This window comes from Mustela erminea, chromosome 7 (genome assembly GCF_009829155.1).
Source record: "Mustela erminea isolate mMusErm1 chromosome 7, mMusErm1.Pri, whole genome shotgun sequence".
Lineage (NCBI taxonomy): Eukaryota > Metazoa > Chordata > Mammalia > Carnivora > Mustelidae > Mustela > Mustela erminea.
In genome coordinates, this window is record NC_045620.1 from 139,837,755 (window position 1) to 139,855,478 (window position 17,724).

At 56.7% G+C, this 17,724-nt stretch overlaps 1 protein-coding gene across 4 annotated transcripts in view; it reads left to right on the forward strand.

Annotated features, from left to right (window-relative positions):
• EIPR1 (EARP complex and GARP complex interacting protein 1) overlaps positions 1-17,724 on the forward strand; it is a 127,774-nt gene that overhangs the window by 78,246 nt on the left and 31,804 nt on the right. For all 4 annotated transcript variants that reach the window (XM_032353439.1, XM_032353441.1, XM_032353440.1 and 1 more), the window contains one exon: positions 13,115-13,271. In XM_032353439.1, coding sequence (XP_032209330.1) covers positions 13,115-13,271 — 157 coding nt within the window. The remainder of the gene's footprint in view (positions 1-13,114; positions 13,272-17,724) is intronic.

Genomic DNA, 17,724 nt, shown 5'->3' on the forward strand with positions numbered 1-17,724 from the left:
TTCAAACAGAAAAAGAGGAGAGATCATAAAGACGCCTGGGTGAGGGAGATGTCCCTGCGTTGTCGGGCTGTGAGGCGGAGGAATCAGCCCGTGCTCGGGAAGGACCTCGGAGACGGGCACATAGTGAGCGCGCTGTGTCTGCACGGGTGCTCACTGCCCCTCGCTGCGTCCCGCTGGGATGCTGTCCGTCCCTGACGCCGGGTCCAGGCAGTGTCACTGAGCAGAGTCTCCTGCTTCTGCCTCACCATTCTCACATAAATTATTCCCATATAATGTCGCCTGCGATATCCAGTTTTAGTTTCAGTACATCGAAGAAAGCTCTCAGACACCGTTAAGCTGTCTGACTCCAGAGTCCTTCTAGATTGTGTGGACTGACCACTCCCTCCCCGACCTCTCCCATAGCCTCTGCTTCCCCCTGCACCTCCGGGGCTGCGTGGCAGCGCTGGGCGCCCCCTCATGTCTCCATCTGTACATCCTGGCCGCCCTCTGGCCACTTCTTCATACCTCCATTCCGAGGGCCTGATTCTTTTTTTTAAAGATTTTATTTATTTATTTGACAGAGAGAAATCACAAGTAGTCGGAGAGGCGGGCAGAGAGAGAGAGAGGGAAGCAGGCTCCCTGCCAAGCAGAGAGCCCGACGCGGGGCTCGATCCCAGGACCCTGAGATCATGACCTGAGCCGAAGGCAGCGGCTTAACCCCCTGAGCCACCCAGGCGCCCCCGAGGGCCTGATTCTTCCAGTTGTTCCCAATCTGCTGTAAAATTGCCAATGGAGATGTTTACTTCAACAGTCGTGTTTTATTTCTAGGCATTCTATTTGGTTCTGTTAAAAAACTTCCTGGTGAATTTTGGTGGTCTTTTTCGCTTGATCATTTTTTCTCAGTATTTTAAAGATTCTAGTGTCTGAAGTCATTGGCGTTCACGCTCGGGGGTTCCCTTTTCTGGCCACTCATGCTCAGACACATGGTTGTCAGTGTGAGTTTCATCTCGTGCCATTGCAAGCGCCTCACTTGGCTGCTCGGAACCTACAGGGATCCTGAGGGACCGGCCCGGGGCGCGTTCTTCCAGGGGGTTAGCGTCACCCGGAGCGTGCCGGGGCTGCCAACGACTGGGGCTTCTTGTTTAATTCTTGCCGAGGATTTCCCCGCCTGGGATACCAGTGGTGCTAAATTCAAATGCAGATTTCTGTGAGAACCAGAGCAGGATAGAGTCTCAGGTAGACTGCTGTGTGCTCAGGGCCATGGCTGAGATAACCATGAGCTCTGGACTCTTTGCCAGTTCATTCTCCTAATGAGAAAGTAGCCCTTCGGGAGTCCAGACTTTTGCAAAGATCCCAGCCCCAATACGCTCCCTTTGGAGGGCCTCGTGCCTGTCTCCTGCACACTGTGTGGCCTGTGGACTCCCAGGGGAGGCAGACACGGAACGGGCAGCCGTAGCTTACGTCACTGGCTTCAACAACAGCTTTAGTGTTTGCTCCTGATCATAGCGATTCACTTTCCTGAAAGTATAACTGTGCATTTAAAAATATGGATGAGTGTCTTATAGAAGCATCATTCTCTTCAAGAGGCTCAATCGGCTGTATTGTTAGAGTCAGAAGCCGCAGAATCTAGAAAGTGGATAAACGAAAGAAAATGCTGAAAACCTATTGAAAGAGAAAAATAATCTTTTTAAGAAGAAATTTATTTATTTATTTGAGAGCGAGCGCGTGCACAAGCAGGGGGAGCAGTGGAGGGGAGTCTCCAGCAGGCTTGGCGCGGGGTCCGGAGCTGGACAAGGGCTCAGCCTCACGACCCTGAGGTCACGACTTGAGCTGAAAGCAGGAGTCAGATGCTTAACCGACACGCCCCCCAGGAGCCCATGAGAGAAATAATCTTAAACCCTCACTTCCTTCCTGGGCTTCGCATGGGGACCTCGCGCTGCCTTGTGGCCGTCACGAGCTCTGTCCTGGGCATCACTGCTGCAGCACAACGCGGACTGTGTCGTCTCCATTCCTTGTCAGCGGGTAACAGCACCGCCTCGCAGAGACTGGGTGAGGTTGTCCGTTGGATCCAGAAGCCACGCCAGGTGTTTCCGAAGGAGCATTTCATACAGCAGTCGGGGCGTTCAGGCCAGAAGGGGCTGCCGGTGGGACACGGTCTTCTCCTCCCGGAAGCGCCTCGCTCCCCGCACGTGGTGATGTTCTGGGAACCGGCACCTGGGGCACGGCGGGGATGGCCGATGTCTGGGTGGTGGACTTCCTGCGAGCCTCTGTTGCGGCCGAGATGCCACCGAGAGCCTTTGTGTGGGGCGGGGAGACTCACGCTCCGCCGCTTCTCAGCCGCCCACCTGTGCAGCTTTGCTTCCTGGCTTTGCTTTTCTCTTCTTGACAAGCCTGATTGCGAGGCCATGGCGGAGGCCTCTGTGCAGACGCTCACGCGGCCGTGTCTCTGCCCACCCGCCCGCCCGGGCAGTGGGTACCGTCGGGCATGTGCTCTCCTTTCAGACACGGCTGTGTAGGGCACCCCTGGGGGGGCACCATGTCTGGGCGGAGCCGTCTGTAAGCCCAGGGCAGGTGCTGCTCCTCTGGGATCGGGGGACTGTCCCCAGAGCAGAGGCAGTGCCACCGCCGGATTGGGAACCCGCTGGTTTCAGGACCTGCCTGGGCCCGGTTTTGTTTGGAATGCGCAGAATTCCCACTTGATGTTGGCGGTGTCTGTCCTCCTGGCGGCGCGGTGGATCAGATGACACGCGTTCTGTGACGGGCCTGACTTGGCGCACAGTGTCTGCCTCCAGCGATCAGGGTCCACTCCTGCCCTCCAGGGTCCGGGGGTCCAGGAGCTGGCCTGGAGCTGTTCCCTGGAAGCCGGTGATGGCATGTGTAAGCGGCACTGCTCGGCCGCGGGCTTCCGGGTCTGGCCAGGGACTCCGCCGGGGGGCTTGCCGGAGGCTCTTCTCTGTGGTCATGTTTGTCCTGGACACTGCGAGCACCAGTGGGGCCCCGTGCCTGGGCCGACAGCAGACCGTCTCCTGGTTTAAACTCCACTGAGGGTTGAGTCTGACGGGTTGCTGGGCTGGGAACCCATGCTCAGCAGGTCACCTACTGCCTCCCAGATTCAAAAAGGCCACCAAAGTTGGGCTTCCTAGTGGTGAAGTCACCCCAACATGGTCCAGATGGCCGACCCTCAGGAGTGCCACTTGGGGTTCCACAGCCTTCCCCTCCCCATGCCCCTGCCTTGTGCTCTCCCTGTCATGCAGCATTTGGATGAGGTCCCCAGGTGCTGTCTGGGTCAGCAGGTGGACCCCAGCGAGCACGGCAGAGAGGGATTTTTGGTATAAGGAGTTACTAATAAGGGCAGAAGACTCTTGGACCCTAGGACTCAGTCGGAGACCTGAGGAGGGAAAGCGGAGGGGTGCAGACTGTCCTGGAGAAGGCGTGGCTCGGGCTATGGGATATTAGGGGAGGGGGCACACACCGCTGGATATTGGGGGGCCACATGCCTCTGGATGTCGGGGCGCATGTTGCTGGAGGTCAGGAGGAGGGGTGCAGGGGAAGGCGTGGCTCAGCCTGCAGCTGTGGCCGTGGAAGTGGCGTGCTGAATTTGACTGGCCGCCCTTGGCATCAGGTGGTCCCAGCAGTCCTAGCAGGGTGTGGTGTGCCCAGGAGTGTGGGGAGTGAGACTATGGGTGGGGTGCAGAGGGGCCGTGCAGGGGCCTGGGAACCAGAGCGCCAGCCTGGACGTGAGGTCTCACACCGAGCTGTGTGGGCGGGGAGCCTCAGCACCCGTTCCGTGTCTGCGCGCCTTGGGAAGGTTGTTGCCAGGCCAGGGCGGCGGGTCATGGGGAGACAAGGACCTGGGCCCATTCAGGGGCTGAGCTTCCTGGACACCCTCAGAGTGTGCCGCTCATGGGACCCCATTGCAGCAGAGCCCCGTGGTTTATCACAGAGTAGGGCCCAAAGGGCATCTGCGAGCGGGCGCCCAGCCAGGAAGGGCTGGGGTGCCAGGACTGCAGGCTTTGTGGCTTTGTGGTCCTGCTCACAGACGGCCCTGTCCTTCCTTATACCCTTTGAGGCACACATCTTCCTCAGCTCCTGGCCCTACAGACACAGGCAGGGGCAGGATGTGGAGCAAGGTGTGCCCCCTCTGGGCAAGGTTCTGGTGGGGAGCCGTGAGCCCGGTGTGGGCTTGCCAGGGCCGGGACTCTTGTCCCTGTGCCGGTGGAGCCGGCTGCTGGCGACCCCTCCAGGTGGTTCCAGGAGAAAGCCCGCCCCGGCCCCCGCCCGGATCTGAGTCTCAGAAGCTGGGGCTGCAGGGTTGTGCGTCAGACGGCAGCAGCTGGTGTCCCCGAGGAAGTTTGTCACAAGCCACTGTCGTTCTCCAAGAACTCCGCCTGCTGCACAGGCCCAGCGGGGACTCCGTGGCTCTGACAGAAGTCAGTGGGCCGCATCTTCCAAGACTTCAGTGGTGACCCGAGCTCTCCATTCCCACTGACGTCGCAGTGCTGCCTTTGGTGACTGTTTGGAGAGGGAGGGGGACGTCCGTCATGCTTCCTGTCATTCCCGGCTCTGCTGTAGGTGGGGTCCTGCCCGTGCCTGCCTGCCCCTTCCCTGGGTGTGCTCAGTAGTCTGGTGACGGCTGCAGGTCGGGCCACCGGCCGTCTGTGAGTTGGACTGGGGCCATGTGTCCTCAGGTCTGGCTGTCGGCCAGTGGTACCCACTGGGCTCATCATGGGCTCTGGCAAGTCTGGAGCCTTCCATCCCTTTTCCGTGGGGCCGCCGTCCTAGACCTGGGGAAGGCTTGGAGGACAACCTTGTCTGTATGCAGCAGTGTTAGAGGGTCCCTCCTCAAGGAGGCCGGGGTCCCCCTGAGAGCAGGGGCTGTGGTCTGCGGACTGGACCTGTCCAGGGGCGGGGCTCTTCCTGGTGGCTCCAGGCAGGTTTCTGCCCAGGGCCAGGTTGCGCTGGTTACACAGATCAGGGGGACAGATCGGGGATACTGGGTGCCTGGCTGGGTCTCTTCTCTCTTTACCCACTGCCAGAGAGCCATCGGGGTTAACATGCCCTGAGCGGCCTTGGTTCTTGCACCCACCTGTCTCTGAGGTCATGGCTGGTGCCCGTCCCCTACCCCTCCTTGTCCTTGTGGTCAGGGAGCTCGTTGCTGCCCCTGCACCAGGTTCAGCTTCTTGGGGTGCAGGAGCCCCACACCTGTGCGGTGAGGGGACAGGCCAGATCCTGCTCCCCGCTGTCATTCTGCCCTCCTGCGCACCAGGGTCTGTGATTTCTACACGGTGTGCCCTAAAGCGTCTGAAAGCCAGGGTAGAAGGCAATTTCAGGCACAGCTCCAAGCTCTCCTGCCCCAGGGGCATGCTTAGTGGGGCTGGGTAGCTCTTCATTCATTCTTCTGTGCCTGTGCAGGACGTAGAGAAGGTCGAATTCTAAAAATAGCCCCGGCTTCCGGATTCTGAGTGCACCTGCCCAGCGCCTGGTGGAAGCCCCTCCCCTCCGGCTGGGGATCAGATTATGTCCCCGGCCTGGGCACCGTTAGCCCTTTAGCTGAGCTGGCTGGAGCGGCTATTCAGGCTTACAAAGGCCCTAATCGCCTTTGAATTCCTCTAAGCCTGGACCGGGTAATCCCTTACAGCGAGCGCGCGCAGTCTGCGGGCGCTGTTGGCAGCCCCAGGCAGGCTCTTCCATTCATTGGCCCCGATTATCTCTTTATCTCATTAAGTGCCTCCAGCTCGCGTGTCCCACGTGAGGAACAGTCAGTGGCGTCCGACTGGCCTTCAGGACACAACTTGGTATTTTTTCCTCCGAAGCCGTGGACTGTAGGCGAGGCAGGCCACGGCGTCTCCTGTCTGACTCTGCCACCCGGGGGCGGCCGCTGACTTCATGGACCTCAGTCTCCCGGGTCACAGAACGGGGGGGTGCGGTTCGTTGCGTGTGGCGTGGGCCTTCCCTTCTTCCGTGGCTGCGTTCTCTGTGGTTTGCGCCGTGGGCTTGCTTTCTTGTGGATGGTGGGCCTGCCCTCGTGGGGCTTGCGGTCGTTCCGATAGCGACCTGGGCACTACAGGACCTCGCTGCAGGACACGCGTAGACAGACGGGAGAAAGGCAGAAGGCCTTGCTGGTCGTTACAGCGTTTCCTCCTAGAAATCGGGGTTTCCTTCTTAAAAGCACCTTAGTTTCTTTGACAGCTGCTGGATTTGCGTTGAACGCTCTGTCGAGATGCGTGTACACATGGAAATCCTCCGAGTTTCAGAACCAGTTTGCATGTCTCGATGGGCAGACTCCGGCGTTTCTTACTTAGTACTGTTTACCTTCAATTTCAGCTGCTTCTGAGGATTCGGAGAGTTTCTGATAATGCCTACCATGTTCCTTGGACCCAAAGCGCACTGCTTATTCAGATTTTGTACATTTGCGCATTTCTAGGGTGGGTGGTGTTGGCGGGTGCCTGCAGAGCACACGATGTCACTTTCTGGTCTTTCTCGGGGTGATCTCTAGGGGCTCCGTCTCCTTAAGGAATTCTGGACTCACCCGCGGCCCATCATCTTTTCAGAGTAAACTCTGTAACAAAATTTTATAATCTTTCAGAAAATCCAGATAAATTTTCCATATGCTAGAAATTTCCTCAAACTTCTTTCCTTTTATTTATCGATTTTCAGAAAAATGTATGGTTCTCTACATTTTGCAAGCATAGCTAGTGCGGTTTTCTTTCTGTCTGACATGGACTTGGGCGCTGCCTCGAGTCGTCGTTCTGTCACTGTTGGTTTGTGCAGGTGCAGCCTGCCTCAGGGGCCCCCCACGGCCTCCCCACCCTGTGGCGTGTCCCCAGTTGGGTTGGGTGGCTCCCTTGTTGTCCCGCCCTGGAGAGCCTTCACTCACGCTTCACTCAGGCCCCGTGCACGGTGCCCGCGGAAGAAGGTCCAAATATGCTGTACCCATAGTGTCCCTGTGCTGTGTGGACGACATAGTGGGCCACGGTGGTTCTGGAGGCTGCGCTCCTTCTGGACAGCGTGGCAGCCGCACTGTAGGAGTGTGCATCTGGGGCTTCTAGAATGGAAACGGTGTGCCGTCTTCTCGCACTGTCTGCCTGGTGGTTTTGTGGCTGTGCCCGTGTCTTGCCTGAGTGAGGCTCCTGACTCGTGTCCGGGCTGCCGGCCTCTTTCCTGGTCAGCGCGTCTTTGACACTGACGCCGGATCGTCTGCTCTTAAGTGTGGAGCTGGGCCTGGTTTTCTTGGCCTTGATGGAGCATGTCCTCTCCCTGCCAGGCCCTGTGCCCTCACTCAGAGCCGACAGTCCCCACGCTGCTGTCCAGAGCAGACCCTCTCCAGCCCTCCGCTCGTCTCCATGCCCTTCCTGGTCCGACCTGCAGGGCGTCAGTCCTCACTTCTTACGGCTTTCATTCATTGTACCGCGTCCCAAATTGAACTCTTGGCCTTTCTCGACCCTCCAAAGCCACTGGGCTCTTAACCCTACCTGCGGACTGCCTATGTCCACTTCCACGTGCCCCAAGTCCCCCTGGGGCTGCGGCCAACTCACCCGCTCCCTATGGGAGGCGCGCTCCTCCCTGCAGCACCCGACCCGACCTCTCTCAAGGCACCTGCCCACCTTGTGCTCGTGTTACTTCAGCCTTCCAGTACGATTGGCGTCCTTGTGGGCAGTGTCTGATGCTCACCCAACTCTGTCTGCTCATCTCCAAAGGGGAGCAAGTACAGGCACAGAGAATTATAGCCAGAGGCCAGATGGTTTTAGAAGTCACTTATTGCCACCTAGAAAACACCCACAAAATCTCAGTGGCATGTTGGCCGTTGTCACTTGTGGCTTGAAGGTATTCCTGCTCTGTCCCTGAGAAGAGCTCCTCCCGACCCCCAGGGGAATTAGGACCTTTGATCCTGTGCGGCCCAAGTTAGGAGCACAGGAAGCACAAGGGACTTTTGGGTCCTGGGGGAAGAGCAGGTGGGCTCTCGCTCCTGGTTCCCAGGGCTGTGGGTTCTCATATTAGGGACATGCCACCATGCAGAAAAACCCAGGTCCCAGGCCCGCAGCTTCTTGTGTTGGGACACAGTGTCATGTAGAAGTACCCATTCCCCGGACCCGTGTGTTCTTGTGTTGGGGACGCAGAACCACATAGCAGGAGTCTGTGGACTTGTCCCGTGCCTTGTGGTCCTGCTTAACTGTGTCCCGGCGGGTATGATGGCGCTCTGTAATGAGTGACGCTTGGTCCCTTGGTGCCCCCTGGTCCACCTGGGAGGGCCCAGAAGCATGGCTAGAGCAGTGTTTTAAAAAGCATGTCATTCTCTGGAACCCTGACATTCTTCCCAGGAAGCCCCTGCTGTCCCCTTTCTGTCACTGACAACTGCCACCCCAGCATGTCCTCCAGATTGTGTGAGCCCTCTAGCCCTTACTCCCGTGCGGCCGGCAGCTCGCCGTGTTGCCAAGCACCTGGACTGGCCTGGGGTGTCCCCAGATGCAGAGCGTGTCAGCTCCAGGGTAAGGAGGCCCTCAGGCAGTGTGCCGCTTCCTTTTGGATGTCGGGTGCAGCGGACCTCAAACCTCGCCTGGTTGTCAGGTCCTGCAGCTCTGCGGGCTATCTCCCACCCGCTGGCCGGGGTCTGCTGCACGCAGTGTGAGGCCATCACTGTCAGGGCTCGGGCTCAATTTTGCAGGGTGTCCAGATGTCTTCGGAGCAGGCTGTGACAGCAAATAGGGGTGCTCACGGTTCTGCAGCAAAACCACGTGCAGTGCTTCTCTCCCGGAAGCGTGGATAGCTTCAGTCGCCTGTCTTCACGGGGTGGGAAGGAAGGGGTTTGGAGGCCAGTGTCCGCGCGGCACGTACCCAAGGCTGGTGAGCTCCTCAGTTCGGCGCCGCAGCTGGGAGCAGGTGCTCCTTTGAGCAGGGAGTGGCCCGCAGACCCTCCGCGGGACCCACTGACTTGGTGCCGAGGCCAGCTGGCCAGTTCAACAAGGCCCTTCCGTGCCCTCGATCCTTGACGTAGATGCGTCTCCACAGCCTGTGATGGGGTGGGGCATCAGCGTCCGCCCTGTTTTACACCCTCGCAGACTGTGGACGTGAGCCCTGGCCGGGTCCGCAGACCCAGGAGACCTGTTGTGACCAGGCTGTGTCCGGGACTTTGTTTATTTCCCGGCCCCCTAAGTCCCCACCCTAACAGGGGACAGGACACTTTAGGTCTCAGACCTTGTGTTCAGTAGGCCTCGAACTTGGGTACTACCCTTTGCCCGCTGTGTGGCCACCACCAAGGGGCAGCAGGCCTTGGGTGCACCCTGGGCTAATCATCAGGAAGGCACTTGCCCTGGCACTACGGGTTCCTCATTCCTGGGGATCTGGCCACATTTTCTGTCAGTGGGTTTTAGGTCTGAAGTCTGGTCTGGTCTGGGTGAGGAGTCATGACGTTTAAGGCAGTGACTTCCCTCAGCCTCCTGCTCCTCCACTGCTGTGTCCTCGGAATGGGTGTGTATATGTGTATGCACGCATTAGGCAGGCTGTGCTCTGGTGAGAGACCATCTGTTTTGCTCCTAGGAATGCTGTCTCTTGTTATCTGTCACCACAACTCGGCCAGTTGGCCTCCCTTGGCTGGCGTGCTGCCTTGTTGGTCATTATGATAATTGCTACCCCTGACTTCTGGCAGTCACATACCATCTCCAGGCCACTATTGCTGTGGGGCCAGGTTTCACTGCCGAAATCAGGAGTGGCCACAATGCTTGTTATCAACAACTCACACTTTGTGGCAGTCTCAGCACTAAGAGTGGAATCATTGGGTTACCTGGTAACTGAATTGTCCACTGCCAAGTGTTGTCCGTAGTGTGCTGTGTTACACTGTGTCCAGTGATCTGTGCCAGACCCGTTGTTCTACGTCTTTGCCAATACTTGGTATTGTTGATCTTTTGAGAATTAAATTTTAGCCATTCCGGTAGGTGTGTAGTGTATCTCATTTTGGTTTTGTTTTGCCTTCTACAGTTACAATTGATGTTGAACATCCTTTCTGGTGCTTGCTGACCATTCATGTTTTCTTCTGTGAAGTGTCAGATTCAGTCTTCTGCCATTTTTTAAAAAATTGGGTTACTTGTGTTATTAAATTGTAAGAGTTATTTGTATATTCTGGATACAAGCCCTCTGTCAGGTATATGTATTATGAATATTTTCTTCCAGTTTTGCTTTATTTTTTCTTTAAAAATTATTTAATTAATTTATTTATTTGAGAGAGAGAGAGGGAAAGAGAGAGAGAGAGAATGAGGTGAGGAGAGCAGCAGAGGCAGAGGGAGAAGCAGAGCCCCGCTGAGCAGGGAGCCCAACCTGGGGCTCCATCCCAGGACCCTGGGACCATGACCTGAGCTGAAGGCAGATGCTTAACTCACTGAGCCACCGAGGTAGCCGTTGTTTCATTTTTTTCCCATCATTCTTTCCAAGTATTTAATTTTGTGAAGTTCAGTGTCTTTTGGTAGATAGAAGCTCTTAATTTTAATCTGGTCTTTGTTACCAGTCTTTTCTGTTATGATTAGTATTTTTTTCTGCCCGGTTTAAGAAATCTTTGCTTATCCTAAGGTTGTGAGGATATTCTACTGTGGATTAGTTTGTCTCTTACATTTTGGTCTTTAGTCTGTTTGGGGTTGGTCTTTGTGTATGTTATGAGATATGAATATACAACTAACGCAGCATCTTTTCCTGGACAGACCTGTACTCCAGCACAGCAGCATTTTTGTTATAAGTCAGCTGGCTGTCCTTGGAAGGTCTGTTTCTCGGTTGCATGTTCTTTCTCTGGTCCCCTCACCCATGTGCCGACACCAGAGTAGTCGCAGACTGGTGAGCCAGCCGATTCCGATCTTCTCCATGATGGCTCCGTCGACTGTGCGGGCAGTTCACATCTCTGTGTAAATGTAGAACCTCAGGAGCGGGTTGTTGGCTTCTATCCAAAAGCTTTTGGAACTTGAAGATTCCTGATGCTTTACAGCAGTGAAGGTGTCTATGGACATGGTATACCCTCCATGTGCAGGCCTTGACTTCCTCTTAGCCGTGGTTTTCGTTCTGCCACATACACATCTTGCACCTCTGTAGTTTGAGATTTATAGGATATTTGGTTTTTTCATGTGACTTAATATTTTTTAAAAATTTCTAAATTTTTGTTGCTAATCTATAGATATCCAGTTAATTTTTATATATCACCTTGGTGTTCAGCAATTTTGCTAAATTCCCAGTAGAGTGCAGATTGTCTTAAGTTTTCTACCTACATTGTTATTAACAAGTAGTGGTGTTTTGATCTCTTCTTCTCCTGGTCTTAAACCTTTGCTTTTCCTCGCCACATGAAGTAGTCAGGGTGTCTAGTATGGTGTTAGCTAGCAGCCACGGTACAAAGCATTCTTATCTAATTACTCTTCTCGAGGGAAAAGCATTTAATGTCTCACCCCCAACTGCTCTGTGTGCTGGGTGAGCAAGCAGTTCTAGGGACAGGCTGCCCTTGCTGACACCTGAGCAGAGTTCCCCAGAGGAGGACTTTGGTCTGTGGGGACTCTGCTGCAGACAGGCTGTGCGCACCTCCCGCATGGAAGCCGTGCCCAGTTCTCACACCGGTGGCTCCGTCCCTGTGCAGCTTACATAGTTCTTTTCCCCGGCATTGAGGGCGACTCGTATCATCTGTGCCATATGGGGTGGATGTTGCAGGCTTCATTTCTTTCTGCCCCAGCGCTGCCAGCCCTCTCTGAAGGTGGAAATCCTCATATTTTAAGAGTGATGCTACGGCCTCACAGGCTCTGCAGAAACACTGGGTGCCTGGAAGTTTCCGCAGGAAAATCCGTCTCTCTTGTAGAAAAGCCAGGGCACGTCGCATTTCCCTGGGTAAAATGGGAAGGCTGACATGATGTGTATACATATGGCTCAGCAAGGGGCATGTGAGATGAGCGCCGAGATTGGGGTCTGAGAGCCCTGGCAGAAAGCCTGCCCACCCCCCGTCCTCTGACTGTGGGTGACGGTGGTCATTAGCCGACCCGTGAAGCCAGGTGTCTGCCTGGCTGGTGTTTGGGTGGAAGGACCACAGAGCTGAGACATGGGACACTCCCCGTGTGGGGGCAGCCCTGTCGTGTTCTCATTTCACGTGGGAAACATGCGCAGTGTCCTCCTCTGTTCTGCGTCCCCTCACGGTGCTCACCCAACGTCGGCTCTGATGTAGAGCAGGGACGTCTTCCTCGTTTAAAGGCCTTCAGAAGGGAAGGTGTGCAGCACATGTGCAGTTTGGACCTATGGAAAGCACATTGGACAGGATTTGTATTCAGGAATTTATGACTACACGTTTATCACATAATGTTACATCTTTTTTTTTTTTTTTTTTCTCTTTTTTTTTTGTCTTACTGAAATGTCGTGTACAGGGGCAGAGACCTGGCTCCTGGCATGTTCCCTAAAGCCAGGTATCCCTGGTCTTTCTTACCTAAGCTTAGTTTCCTCATCCACATGGTGACATTTCAAAGTGTTCTGCAAATTCAGATCCCTGGGGCACCTTGAAAACCAAGCGTCAGGACTCCAGGAGGTGGGCAGTGAGCAGCCACCATTGGCTGGGGGAGACCCTGTGTCCATGGGTGCCTTCGGGTGCTGGGCTGTGCTCCGCCTGGAGAACCAGGCCACGGCGGGACAACACTGTGTGCGCGTCCATGTGGGGCTCCCACGCGCTCTTGCCTTAGCACCCTGGGCTCCGGTGGCACCCCTGTGGGTGTTGGGTTCCCGCAGCTGGGGCTGTCCTGCCGCTGTGCCCACTGTGGCCCCAAGCTGCACTCGGTGTTTGTGTCCGCCACACACCCACCCCCACCTTTTGCTCCCTGTGTTGAAAATCCATGGAGGAAGGACCGAAGGCAATCGATTTTGAAGAAAATTAAATTTTCTTCTCAACAGAATGATGGTTTTGCAACGAGGCAGCAGGGGTGAGGCGGCTGCGGGCGGGGAGCAGTGGCTGTTCCACTGGCGAGCAGGGTCTGAGCCCCTCGCTCCGCTGGCTCTCTGCGGCCTGTGGGTGTGAATATTTTACCGAGCGGACCTGCCCTGTGTCTGCGGCGGGGTGGGTGTGCGGCGCCGCGGGGACTGTGGTTGTGCACCGCGGCCGCGCACCGCGCTCTGCTGACATGACCCTCTGTTGCTTCAGCTTCAGACAGCAAAGTCCTGACGTGCGCGGCCGTGTGGAGGATGCCGAAGGAGCTGGAGCCCGGCGGCCACGAGTCCCCCGACGATTCCACAAGCCCCGCGCACACGCTGGAGCTGCTCTGTCACCTCGACAACACGGCTCACGGCAGCATGGCCTGGTAGGGCTCTGCGCGTTTCACTTGCCCACGGCAAGCCTGGAGCTCGGGCCGCGTACACACACCCGGTCCTGGGGCCACGGCTCCTGCTTGGGGCCCTGCTTTCTTGTGAAGACATGCTGTGGATGGCCGGCGCTCGCTCTCTCTCTCTCTCTCTCTCTCTCTCGCTCCCTCCCTTCCTTCCTTCTCAGTCCCAGCTGTTCTCCAGATTCGATGCGTAACGGGAAGCCTGTTGCCGACGCCGTGAAGGCGCGTGTGTGCGGGTGTCCCTTCTGTATAAATCCCTGCTGCCGGGCACCTGCCAGGATGAGGGTGAGGTCGGGCGCTGGCGAGCACTTAAGTGTTCTGTTGCTTTATAGCTTCGTGGATGCACTTCTGTTCAGCAGCCCTCAGTGTAATTAGTGGATGTGTACTTTGGGCTGAAGGCTCATAATTTCTTCTTCTGTAGAGTGAGTGAGGGCGCGGTGCCCCTGAGCCCTCTGCATCTTTATCCTGCGTCTGTCTCCTCCGCATGCCACGAGCAGCGCCGGGATGGAAGTGCCACCAGCGCCCAGCAGGCCCCCGGCCTGTCGCTGCCCGCGTGCTGTGGCCAAGGCGCAGCGGTGCTCACCTGGCTTGGCTCCATGCCTGGGGGGCCTCCTCAGCCCTGGAGCCGCTGCAGATTCCAAAGGCCGAGCTTTCTAGAAGGGACTGTGGGTGCATAGCGTCGGTACAGGTGTTTACAACAGTAGTTACTATTTTACTCAGTGTAGTAACACTTCTGCGTGCACACTCAGGTGTGCATGTGTGAGAAAGAGCTGTGTGTCAGCTTCTGTTTGGACCAAATCTATAATTAAATAAGTTTAATCCAACACCTATGTATTAAGCACCTGCTGCACACACCTCCCAGGCTCTGGGGACACCAAGGTCATGGGTCGGGGGCCCGGCCTGCAGGAGCCATGCGCGATCCCCCCAGGGGAGACCCGCAGCGTGAACGTCAAAGCAGCCCCGGGCAGGCTGTGGCGTGCCCTGCGATCGTCAGGAGCTCTGGGCTGTGGGTCCCCCGAGGAAAGAGTCATTAATTCTTACTAGTGAAATTGAAGAGGGGTTTGCTCAGGAGCCACCCTGCAGAGCTGGGACCAATGCGGTGTCTGTCAGCAGCAGTGGGTTTTGGGTGGCAGAGGGAGCAGGGCTGGGGTCGGTGCCGTCTGTGGACGTCCTTTGTGCCCTCGGTGGTGGGCGATGTGCCGGATCACGGTTCCTTCCCCTCCCAGAGGCGTCATCTGCAGGAAAAGGAGATGCACAGGAGCCCTGCCCCCTCACGAGGGGCTGCAAGAGTGCAGAGCAAGTCTGGAACGTGTGCAGACACACACGCGTGTGCGTTTGAGTGCAGCGTGTATGTGAGTGGCGCGGGAACAGGGAAGACACCGAGCAGGCAGCAGCGCCCGTGGGGAGGTCAGTGTGTGCAGATGGCCTCAGTGCCGCTGGTGAGTAAACCGAGGCGTGGAGCTCAGGGGAGCAGGGGTGCTGGTCGGCTGCCCCGACTCGCACCTGTGTTCAGATAGCCCGTGCCGTGTCCATCAGAGGAGGGGCGCCCCGTCTCTGGGTTCTTGTCAGGAAATGAATGTCAGTGAGATGTTCAGTCTCGCTCGCACTCCCCTGATCCCGGGCCCATCCTCACACCCCAGTGACCACACACTCGGTGGTCACACCCGTGGTCGCACCCCCATGACCATAGTCCCATCCTCACACCCGGTGACACACTTTTGGTGATCACATGCCAGTGGTCAACCCCTGGTGATCACACCCCCTGTGGTTGCACCCCTGCGATGACACCCCGTGATCACACCCCCTGTGGTTGCACCCCTGCAACGACACCGCCGTATCACACTGCGGCTCACACCCCCTACGACTGCGCCCCTGTGAAAGGGGAACTTGTTAGGAAGGACCCGTTGATACGTAAGCGCATCCGGGGAAACGGTCTTCCTGACGTTCACACTGGAAGGGTGCCCTCTTCTGAACTCGCTGCTACTGTTCGAAGCGTTTCTTGAATCCTTGTGTTACCCCTTACGTCACTGTACGTGTTTGCTGGTGTAAGGGTGAGAGGGAGCTGTGATCCACCGCAGCTGCAGGAACAACCCAGACAGACCCTGTGTGCTGTCACCCGTCTCCCCCGGTGGTGACACGGTATAACCCTCCGCACTGTCACCGCTGGGGATGGGGTGTTGACAGGACCCGCAGCCGGTGCATAGTGAGTTCTCTACTGTGTCACCCTGTGTGTCTGTTGCTGCAGCCGGCACCGTACTCAACACACAGAACCGGGAGCCCTCCTGCTGCCTGTTTACGGTCGCAGCCCATTCCTCCCGTTGTTCTGTCCCGGATCCCCGACAAGCCTGGGTCTGTGCTCCTTCCTGCAGACTTGTCCTTTTGAGAAGCTTCTGTGAATGGAATTGTGCACTCTGGAGGCTTTGACTGTGGCTTCGTGCACGCACTGCGATTCCTGGGGTTCCTACCTGTTGTCCCCTGTGTCCGGCAGTTGCTCATCCCTTTATCCGTGGGACCACGGTTTGTGTGACCATTTGCCTAGTGAAGGACAGCTGGGCTTCCCCCGGGCTTTGGACATCCTGATCAGGCTGCTCTGACAGGAATGGACAGGGGCTCACATGAACACGGCTTTCCTCTCTCCCGGCCGAGTGACCGTGTGTGCAGTTCGTGGGGCGCCTGTAGGTGTGTTTTGGACAAACTGCCGGAGCCTCCTTTGGAGTGACTGTGTTTGATGTCCCCGCCAGCAACATGTGAGGACCCAGTCTCTGCACCCTCATTGGCCTTTGGGACTGTCATGTGTGGTTCTTTTCAAGTGTCTTCAGCGACGTCTTATTACCAGGTAGGGAATTTGGCTTTTGGAAATTGAACTGTGGTGAACACATGAAGGAGAAGGTGCTGTTTGTGGTCGAACTTGAGGCGACTGGGTAGTTGAGTCTGCTTTCCTTCCCTATTTAGACTCGGGACTGAAGCAGCGCCAAGAGAGGGCTCCCAGACACATGCCGGGCATTGGCCCCGCTGCTGCTAAGGGCGCATCCCAGAACAGCACGCAACCCAGTCTGCGGGCTTGACCCTGTGCCCCAGAGGGCACCGTGCGGGCTCGTGTCCTCAGGGCCACTCGCCTTCTGTTTGCCCTGGAGCAGCTGGGCCCCAGCACAGGTGGGCCCACACCCCCGTCCCAGTCCTCCAACACGCAGCAGGGAGCAGTGCCCGCAGCCCACCCACCACTGAAGATTCTCGAAGGTCTCCTGACTGTGTTTGGTTTCAGCTCCCACCCATGGAGGCAGACAGAGTGCTGGCTGGGGGGCTGCACGCCCCGTCTCTTGTGCTCACCTGCCCTGGGGCCGCATCGGGTTACTGACGGGGAAGTCCCCCTTTTCTCAGTGGTAGGTGAAGATTCCCAAAAAGGAGGAAACACTTCGTGGTTGTAATCGTTAAAAAAAAAAAATTTTTACCCGAAGGCGAGAAAAAAAAAAAAAATGAAAAAGAAAAAAATTAAATTAACTGCAAGACTAAAAAAAAATCACAGGGAAAAAGCCATGAGTTCCGTGCTTGGCTTTCTCCTCCTCTGGAATTCCGCTGCTCTCCTTGGTATTGAAACCGCACTCCTTGGTAGGTGAACTTGGTCTCGGCTGGATTTCTTGTTGATCTTCTGGGGGAGGGGCCTGGTGTAGTGATTCTCAAGTGTCTTTGCCCCAGGCGGAATTACACCGCCCTTACCCGGGGCCGGGGTGAGTAATCCGCTCGGGTTTGCTTTCAGGAGCTTTTGTTCCCTGAGCGCTTTCCGTAGAGTTCCGGAGAACGGGAATACAAATGGCGGCCTCCTGGTCTCCGGCCCGGAGGAGCCGAGAGCCCAGGGCCGCACTCCTCAGTGCGCCCTCAGAGAACAGCGCCCAGTTACTCCCGTCTGCCTGACCTCCGGCCGCGCTCCGAGCTCACCGAGCCTGCGACCGGTTCAAGGTAACCCCGAGCTGTGAGCTTACTGTCGGCTCTGTCTCTGTAGCCGGCTTTCCCGTTCCAACACCCGCAAGCTCTGCGACACTCAGACACCCCTGATCCTTCTGTGACCCTGCGGGACCTGAGGCCACGCTGAACTCGCGTGGGCTTCGCCCCGGTTTAGCCTCTGGAGCGATGTCCCTCAGCGGAACAGACTTTTAAAAGTCCTGATTTTGTGCACGGTTGCTCCGCCGCTTGCCGGGAGCCGGCCCCTCCCCCCGGGGTCTGTCTTCCCGTCGCTTTGGATTCACTTCTCCGCCGGTCCTACCTTTCAGAAAGTGGTTGTTTTTCTGTTTCCAGAATTGCTGTTCTTCTTCCCTTCGATCTGCCGAGGGATTTGCAGGTGTTTGCAGTCTTTAGATAAGCTATCTAGCTGATCTCCGGCCAGCTGAAGCAGTCTCAGCTGCTGCTTCTCCGCCATCTTGACTCCTCCCCCTCG